This window comes from Drosophila kikkawai, chromosome X, assembly GCF_030179895.1.
Source record: "Drosophila kikkawai strain 14028-0561.14 chromosome X, DkikHiC1v2, whole genome shotgun sequence".
Taxonomy (NCBI): Eukaryota; Metazoa; Arthropoda; class Insecta; order Diptera; family Drosophilidae; genus Drosophila; species Drosophila kikkawai.
In genome coordinates this window covers 20,028,318-20,037,474 of record NC_091733.1, presented here as the reverse complement: position 1 = coordinate 20,037,474, position 9,157 = coordinate 20,028,318, and the positions used below count along the sequence as shown (strand labels likewise).

The following is a 9,157-nucleotide window of genomic DNA, read 5'->3' as shown; positions in this document are numbered from 1 at the left end:
AAAGGAATAGCGAGGATTTCCAAATGGTGAGGAGAATGGGGAACGCCAGTTGGTAAATAAATAATGCTGACCGCTGACCGTAAAAATCAATTACGCACATGTCCGGCACGGCATGGAGGAGAAAAAGGGACCCCCTTAGCTGCAGGACAACGTTGCGGCAGCCTACGTACCTCCGCCACCCAACGCTGACGTCTCGTCTCGTCTTTCTCGCTGGCGTCTCACTCCTCTGCACAATTCACGGCGCGGTTATCCAGTCTATCGCTCGAAAAACCACCGAAAAGTTTAAACTTTTTTTGTAAACAAAACGTTGCCCAATTGTGACCTCTAGTGATGGCAACGGCGCCGACCGATTAATCGAAAGCTCACGTGAGAGTTATCGATTCAATTCAAAGCTAATCGAATATATAACGAATTTATTACATTTTATTTAAAATTTAACAATTAACAAGATTTACTTGTAGCCAAAGCTTTGTTAGATTTTCGTTATTTTTAAACCTTTTTACTATTAGGTTAATATAATAATAATAATATGCAGACGTGTTCGGACGTGCAAGGCAATTGGGACAAGATTTTGGCATCTTTTGGATTAAATTAATGTGCTTAAACCGTGAAATACAATAGATTTCGACAATTACATATAAAATGTTTTAATTTTTATTAAAATCGAATTATTAAATCATATGGGTATTTACTAAACTCTTTGTTTTCTATACTGTCACATTAAAATGTGTCCTAATTGATCCAATTTTAAAGAATTTAGCACTTTAACAGATTTCAAAATATTCCAATCCAAATTCGCGCATAAGCGATTTTTAATCATTTTTATATAAAAAAAAAACTTCATGATAACTTCTAAAACTTGACTTGTATTTATTAAATAATGATAATATAAATTAATAATTTTAAAATAATATTATTATGTGCTAATTTTGATAAAAAAAAAAACTTGATTTGTATAATATTGCTCAATTTTAATTATTATTGATGATAAAAAAAAAGTCCTATACCCTTCTCTCTACCAATTCATGTACTACTTTCTCCCAAAGGTTTACCAATATTTGGAGTTTATTTGATTTGTTTTATTTGTTATATTGTATATAATATATACCCAAGCCATTATGCTAGATTAGACTACGTACACATGGATGCGAGAGACGGGTGTGTGTTTCTGTACACCCAGCAGAAAACTATCGCTTTCAATATCATAAAGTTTTTGTCTGCTGGGTACTGGTTAAGTGTTGTGTCCTGTTCGGCTCATCCCACATCCTCGTCATCATGTCCTTCTGCTCTGCACATCGTCACCACCTTCCTAATATATAGTATAATATATAGTTAATGTTTTTGTTCCTGCGGGCGGGGGAAGCAGCATTGATTTAACCTAAAGCTAACGGATACTACGAATAAATAGAGTTAACGCAAAGCTAAAACAAAAAGCGGAGACCGGCTCTCTACACGTTCACGGCATTCTGCAGGGCCGTCTTGTCGTCCACGATGATGTTGGCCGCCGTTGCGGTCGGATTGGAGCTGAGCAGCTGCTTGGTGGACGAGCTGGAGGAGTAGCTGTCGCTGGAGCTGCGCGTGGACGCCGAGTTGCCGCTAATCGGGCTGTCGAGCATATCTGCGGTTGAAGCAATGCAAAAAGAATTGGAATTGTTGGGAATTCAGGGAATATCACACAATTTAGTCACCTGGCAGCGAGCTGACGTTGTTGGACTTGAGGTCCACCACCGTGGCCGTCGTTGATCCGGAGCCAACCATGTTGCCCACCGAGGTGGACTTTTTGTGCAGGTTCTTTTTCATGGCACTGCTGAAGCCTACAACGACGCCTCCGCCACCGCCAGCGGAGGAGCCTCCTCCAATGCCGGCTGATCCACCCACAGAGCCAACACTCCTGCCCAGTCCCAGTACGTTGCCGCCGATGCCCGCAGCGCCCAAAGGATCACCTCGATCCGTGGGACACAGCGGACTCAGTATGGAGTTCTGAGTATCTTCGGGCGTGTAATAATCCGAATCGTCGGCCTGCGGCTCGACGGGGGAGGCCACTCCTCCACCGCCTCCTCCGCCAAGTTCTGGCCTCGGTTTGGTGCGCTTCAGCGAGGAGCTTCTCTTGTCCTCGGACACTCCATCTCCACCGCCACCGCTTACACTCTTGTCCACATCATCCGCCTCCAGGCAGGCCACCACTTGCTTCAGAGATTTGCTGGACATGTTCTTGGCTTTGCTGCCGGGCGAAAGGAGCGGCGAAAGCTTCTCGTTCTCACTGTCCACATCGTCATCGGTGCCAGCTGAGGCGTCACCACCAGAGCCGGTACCGTGGGACCTGGGATACTTGCGCTCGTTAACGATCTGCAGCTTGTCCTGCTTCAGCTCCGGCGAAGTACTGGCACCCCCACCCAATGTAGGCGACGTGCAGGTGGCCGTGCTTGCCTTCTTCTTTTGCTGCTCGCTCTCGACCTCCACCACGGACAGGGCCGAGGAGGAGCCGTTGCCACCGCCACCGGACTGGTTGGTAATGGTGCCCACCTCACTGGTCGATGTGCATGTGGAGGCGTTCTTCTTGATCTTCGGCCTTCGCTGGCTGCTGGACTTGATGGGGGAGGTGGCCTTGATGTCGCCCCCGCTGGTCATTGTAGAGGCGGCCACAGTGCCGGCCGAGTCCGTAATATCGTGATCGCTGGTCCTCGCTCTGGCCACATACTGCGGCGGTCCATTGAGTGCCTCAATCAGCGAGACAGGAATGTATCCCGGCGGCACGTCCACCGGTGCCGGCTCCCCGGCCGTCGAGGTGGGCGTGTTCTGGTGCAGCACATGGGTGGCGATGCCCTTCTGCACGGCCCGAATCTGGAGGAGGGCACGGAAGGGAGCCCGGCAAATAGGGCAATTATTGGCCTGATAGCGCAACGAATCCGCGCATGAGTTGCACAGACAGAGGTGGCGGCAGGGCAGTATCAGGGTGTCCCTGGTCTCGCTCATGCAGATGACACACTCGCTGCCATGGTCGTCGATCTCCTCGTCCAGCGACGACTTGTTTACCGCCTTGTTCTCGATGCCATAGATCTCCTGCAGCAGGTAGCACAGCCCGTCGACGAATATCTTCTGCTTGAGGGCACGCAGCACATAGCTTCCGCTCTCCGGATGATGGTCAATCACGCATATTGTGGTGTGCGACTGCCGGCACTCGTCGCTGCCCTCCTCCACCACACAGTGGATGGCCACCGGGTACTGTTCGCGGCCAGGGCTGTAGCCCAGCTCGTCCTCGGGCATCTGCTGGGGGTTAAAGATGTGGCTCGGCTGCGAGAAGCACTGATTGATGCCCTTCTCGTAGTGGTACGTCTCGGAGGTGAGGCCCTCGCGCGGCACCAGCGTCACACCGCTGGGACTAACGTCCTCCGAGCAGAAGTAGTAGATGGTAATGGCGCACTTGGCGTCCGAATCGAAGGTGAACTCGATGTTGTACGTGCTGGGCGGCGGCGGCGGTGGTGGCGTCAGGTCAACATCGCCACTCCCCAGGCCCATTGAGCAGAGTACATTGCCATCCACATCCTCAATGGTCACGTTCGACTTGTCCTTGTCCTTGTCCTTCTCCCTCTCCTTCTCCCGCTCCAACTCCTTCACACGCTCCTTGATCTCCTTCTCGCGATCCTTGACCTTGGGCTTCTCGGGCACAATCAGTTTCGAGTCCTTGGGCACACGGACAAAGCGCACGGACTCCTTGCGAATGTTCACCAGACTCTTGAGCGTCTTTGTCGGCTCGTTGGGCTGCGGCGGCGGATAGGGGAAGGCGGTGGGTCTGTTGCCCAGAAAGTTCAGATCGGCGTTCTCGCCGAACAGGTACGACTCCGGCTGCGGAGTGTCGAAGCGCTCGCCGCCCATGATGAAGTGCGTGCCAAAGAAGTTGCCCATTCGCGGTGGGTACTTGTAGGCATGATTCGTGCTGGGATCAGCCTCCTCCACCGCCGCGTTTTGCCTGCTCACAAAGTTGCCCATTTGGGGGTGCGGTATCTGGATGCAACGGATCCACTCTTGGCAGGTATTCTGTTTTTTTCTGCGTTGGTTTACTTTTCTCCCCGATTATTATTTTCTTTCTTTTTTTTTTTGCTTTCTTTCACCAATCAGTGTGACCTTTGTGTGGGGATTCAAGAAAAACCAGCAAATCGGAGCTGTGTCCTCGATAACAGATGGGCATAAATCGAATATTGATATCGATTGTACATTTTTTCTATCGAGACGTGCCATCACAACAAAATTCGTCAAAAGTTTTTTAATTTTTGGCTTATTTTTACTAATCTGTGTGACCTTTGAATTGACAATCAAGAAAAACCAACAAAACTGTGTTCCCCCGATGACAGTTTGCAATCTATCGAGTGCTGCACATATCGATTTATTTATTTTTCCATCGAGATTTGCCATCTCTAGACCCACAACAAACGGCGCCAAAATAGCGTACGCAAAAAAGTGTAAAAGGCGGTGAAAACCAGGACAGAATTCGCAACCACAGACACCACACATCACGATGAGCATTAGCCTGGATGAGTCCATCTGCGCGTATTTCGTGAACAACCTGAAAGCGGGCAGCAATGGCGACTCCGATGCGGACACTCTGGAGCAGTTCGAGGCGTCGCTGGAGCTGCTCGGCCAGCAGCTTGCCGAGACCCAGATCCGTCAAATAAAGCCCAGCGAGGGCTATCCCCTGATTGCAGCCGGCAAGCTGACCAAGAAGGATGTATTCGTGCTGGCGCAGTTCGAGGGCGACTTCTTTGTGCAGCTCCAGCTGACGAAGGCCCTCGTCCTGGGCCCGCCATGCCTGCTGACATGCCTGCGCAACAACGAGCCCATTCCCCTGGGCAGCAGTGCCATCTACACGACGGCCATGCGCGATCTGCAGGTGTCCGCCACAGGCATAACGCCGCAGAAGAAGGAGGAGCTCAGCAGGCTGATCAACTGGATGGGCGGCGTATACTTTCAAAGCTTCGGGCACCGCACCACGCACCTCATCTCGAACACGATCAAGTCCAATAAGTACGAGCAGGCCACGCTGAACGGGGTGCCCGTGATGCACGTGGACTGGGTGCAGTACGTCTGGGAGCAGAGCAGGCGCCGCCAACGGGAGGGCGTCCGAGCCACCGACACCGAGTTCGACAAGTACCGCCTGCCCACGTTCTTTGGGGCGAACATCACGTGCAGCGGCCTGGATGTGGCGCGTAAGGATGAGGTGATGCGGCTGGTCAACGAGAATGGTGGCATCTATCACCGCGCCTTCCGCTCCCAGGTGGTGGACATCGTCATCACCGAACAGTCCAAGACGGACACGGAGAAGTACAAGGCGGCCATACGCTACAAGAAGGACGTGCTGCTGCCAGAATGGATCTTCGATAGCCACAATCGGGGCTACGCCCTGCCCACCAAGGAGTACGAGGTGCGGCCGGGCAAGAAGTCATCCACACCCACCAGAACCGGCGGCAGCCGTTCGTCCTCTTCGACAGCTCCCGGCGCCGATCAAACGCAGCTCTCGGATCTCTCCCGGATCAGCTTCGTTTCGGGCTCCCGGCGCATGTGCAGCGACCTGACCACCGTCAACGAAACCCTTGGCTGCAGCTCCCCCGCCAAGGAGCTGCTCAAGCAGGCCACCACCACTACGGGCAGGAGCTACCAGCAGGTCCTGGCAGAGATTTGCCCGCGACAGGCCAAGAAGGCGGGCACCTTTCTCGACGGCTGTTGCGTGTATCTCTGCGGCTTTCGCGGGGAGGAGCGCGAGAAGCTGAACCGCGTCCTTAACACGGGCGGTGCCACCCGCTACGACGAGGCCAACGAGGGCGTCTCCCACATCATTGTGGGCCAGCTGGACGGCGAGGCGGCCAACGAGTATCGGCAGTGGCAGAGCGACGGTCTCATGAGCTCGGTGCATGTGGTGCGTCTGGATTGGCTGCTCGAGAGTATACGTGCCGGTCGCGTGGTCAGCGAGCTAGTGCATCGCGTGTCCCTGCCCCAAAACCGTGAACCTGACGTGGCCTCGCCGGCCAGCAAGCGGACGCTGCGCTCCATGAACCACAGCTTCAAGCAGCCGCAGCCCATCCGGAAGAAACTATTCGATCAGGAGAAGGAGAAGGAGCTAGAGGAGGAGCCGGACCATCATCTGCTGGATCAGTATTCGCAGGATCAGGGAGCAGTGGCCCAGCTGCCGCCGGCGGACACAAGTCTGCTCCATCCGGCCGCTAGTTCCACGCAAATGGAGATGCCAGCTCATCCAGATCCAAAACCAGGCCACATCTCGCAGGTTCCCCTGCCCGATCTCAGTGCCAGCGCCATGTCCATTGACTTTGACAAGCTGCACTACTTCTTCGGCCTCTCGGTGTACGTCCACAAGGACTGCTTCAACTCGGAGTTCTACGCCCACATGCTGACCGAGTGCGAGGCTGCCCAGGGTCTGCTGGTTTCCTCCAGCTTTGCCGACGAGGTGGACTATGCCATTGTCAGCTTCGAGGTGGCCTTCGACGAGAAGGAGCTGCCTGTGCGGGCGCGTCATGTGGTGACCGAGCTGTTCCTCGAGAGCTGCATGAAGCAAAACAAGCTCCTGCCCGTGGAGTACTATCACAGGCCTGTGCCCGCTACTGCACAGCGTCAGCCGCTGGCGGGCATGACCATTGTGGTGTCCATATATGCGGGCCTAGAGCGGGACTTTATCAATTCCACGGCGGAGCTAATGGGCGCCACAGTGAACAAGAATCTAAACAAAAAGGAGAAGCCGCTGCTGGTGTGTCCCCGGGCCGAGGGCTCCAAGTACGAGGGTGCTATCAAGTGGCACTATCCGGTGGTCACGGCCGAATGGCTGGTCCAATGCGCCAGCAAAGGTGAAAAGCTGCCGTATATGGACCACTTGGTGGGCAATAGTCCCAAGGATTTCCCCATTTCCCCGAAATTGAGGGAAAATAATTCCAGAACGACGTCCAGAAGAAGGCACCCGGAGGAAGTCACACTCCAGAACGGCGAGGAGGTGGAGAACAACCAGCCAGAGGCAGCAGCTCCTGTAGTAGCTCCTCCAGCACCAGCTCCTGAAGTCACTCCACTCCGAAACAGACGCGTTTCCGAGCTGGCAGGCCCTTCTGGCCGTCGAAGTGGCGGCAGCTACACCTCCTCTCCGGACTCGCCTTGCACTCCGCTCAGCCAAGTGGGCACCCAGAACTACAATTTGGACTTCCTGGAGCAGTTTGTCCAGCGTTTGGACACGGACGAGGGCAAGGACTGTGTACGACAGATTATACGCGAGATGCGTGAGAATCAAACGCCCGAGCTGGAGCGCATACGTCGGCAGGCCTGTACCCCAGTGAGTCGTCGGAACATGCCACGACCGGCGCCTGGAATACCAGACTTTTGCCTGACCCCCGAGTTCCAGCAAAGGATGGCGGATGACTTTGAAAGACGCTGGCGCTTGCCCACGCAGAAAATCAAGCCGGACACACCGCTGGCGGTGATCAGGCAGCGGGTGATGCGGATCACCTGCGAGACCCTGGGCATTGAGTTTGACCAAGAGGAGAATGAGGAGCAGCAGGAGAAGGAGAAGGAGCATAAGGAGCAGCAGCAGAAGGAGCAGCAGCACAAGAAGCCGCCTCAGGTCACAAAACTCAACTTTGATAGTTCACCCAAGACGCCCAAGGTGGCGGCGGTATCCCTCAGAAAGTCTGCTTCGCCAAGGACATCTTCGGTTCACCAGTCACCCTTTGTGCCCAACTCCCAGAGTCCCGGCCAGAGCACCATTAACTTTGACAAAATAAGCTTCGAGGAGACCACTACAGCGGCCGCCGCTTCCGTGATGGCACCCGATGTCAAGCAGATCACCGACTACCTAAAGAACTGCGAGAGCCGGAGGAACAGCTTGAAGCGCAGCCATGACAACGATATGGACGCGTGCCCCGAAAGCGAGGTCCAGTATGTGCAGCCGTTCGAGTCCGAGGGCTTCGCTTTGGGCACCGAGGACATGGTGGGCTGGCGTGATCCCGTCGAGTTTAATGCGGCCAAGCGGCGTTCCTCCGGCGGTGCTGGGTCCTCGCCCCGAATGCAGCACCAGGGCATGCCCTGCTTCAGCATCTCGTGCGGCGACGATGACGAAAAGCGAGCGGAGCTCAGCGAACGGATCACCCAGCTGGGCGGCAGGCTGTGCGAGAATCTGGTCAACTACGACAGCGCCTGCACCCATCTGCTGTGCGAGCGTCCCAATCGCGGCGAGAAGATGCTTGCCTGTATAGCGGCGGGCAAGTGGATACTGCACACCCAGTACATCGACCAGTGCCATGCGCGGGGCCACTTCATCGACGAGGCCCTCTACGAGTGGAGCAATCCGCGGGCTTTAAATCTGCCCAAGCTGACGCCCGAGGAAGAGCCCATTGCCGCCGCTGTCCATCGGTGGCGCACCGAGCTGGGCACCCAAGGCGGTGGCGCCTTCACCGGCTATCGGGTAATCCTCAGCATCAACGAGCGCAGCGGAGCGGCCATTAGGAACGTGCTGCGTGCCGGAGGAGCCTGCATATTGGAGCCCAAGTCTCCCTTCGCCAGCGATCCCTTGGCAACCACGGCTACGCACTGCTTCGTGGATGTGAAGACGATGCCTTTGGCAGCCAGGGATCTGGCCCACCTCCTGCAGAGGGGAGTGCGGGTGCTCAGCCAGATAGCCATCAACAAGTACTTGATGAACGGCCGGGAGGCGGATCTGTCCAAGTACGAGCTCAAGGCATAGGCTGGCGACATCATCATCACCATCAGCATTGTCGTTTTTTTGTTGAAAATTTCTATAATTTTTGTGTGTTTTCAAAATGAATTTTATATTAATATGTTTTTTTGGAAAACTTACCTTAAGTAACATTTATAAATAACAGCCTAAAACTTTGATTAAAACATAAATTAATAATATTGGAGAAAGAGAGGAAAAACAATTTTGAAGTTTTCTGTTTTCTGTTTCTTTTTCTTTCGATTAAAATTGGTAGAAATGTTTTTTTTATTAAAAAATATTTGCAAATAACAAATAACTGCTTTGATTTTACTTTTTCATTTTAATTGTTAATATTTATTTTATTTTTTTCATCTCCATGGAAATTTTATATATTTCTTGTGATTAAAATATATATAAATATAATATTATAAATATCTAAATATATTTTTTTTATTA

The 9,157-nt window shown here is 53.1% G+C and overlaps 3 protein-coding genes across 3 annotated transcripts in view; 1 reads left to right on the top strand and 2 right to left on the bottom strand.

The window, feature by feature from the left end:
- Nucleotides 1–337, bottom strand: part of Nadsyn (NAD synthetase) — a 34,885-nt gene extending 34,548 nt beyond the window's left edge. The window contains exon 1 of the mRNA XM_017180656.2: nt 171–337. The gene's annotated coding sequence lies outside the window, so the exon portion shown is untranslated. The remainder of the gene's footprint in view (nt 1–170) is intronic.
- Nucleotides 338–1,057: 720 nt separating this feature from the next.
- On the bottom strand, nt 1,058–4,127 carry Mrgn1 (Mahogunin ring finger 1). The gene is made up of 2 exons (XM_017181297.3): nt 1,689–4,127; nt 1,058–1,618 (listed from the first exon to the last, which is right to left on the bottom strand). The coding sequence occupies exons 1-2, from the start codon at nt 3,985–3,987 to the stop codon at nt 1,449–1,451; spliced, it is 2,469 nt and encodes an 822-aa protein (XP_017036786.1). The 5' UTR covers nt 3,988–4,127; the 3' UTR covers nt 1,058–1,448.
- A 241-nt stretch (nt 4,128–4,368) lies between these two features.
- Nucleotides 4,369–8,999, top strand: mus101 (mutagen-sensitive 101). Its single transcript, XM_017180344.3, has one exon. The coding sequence runs from the start codon at nt 4,514–4,516 to the stop codon at nt 8,726–8,728; it is 4,215 nt and encodes a 1,404-aa protein (XP_017035833.3). The 5' UTR covers nt 4,369–4,513; the 3' UTR covers nt 8,729–8,999.
- Nucleotides 9,000–9,157: the final 158 nt, after the last annotated feature.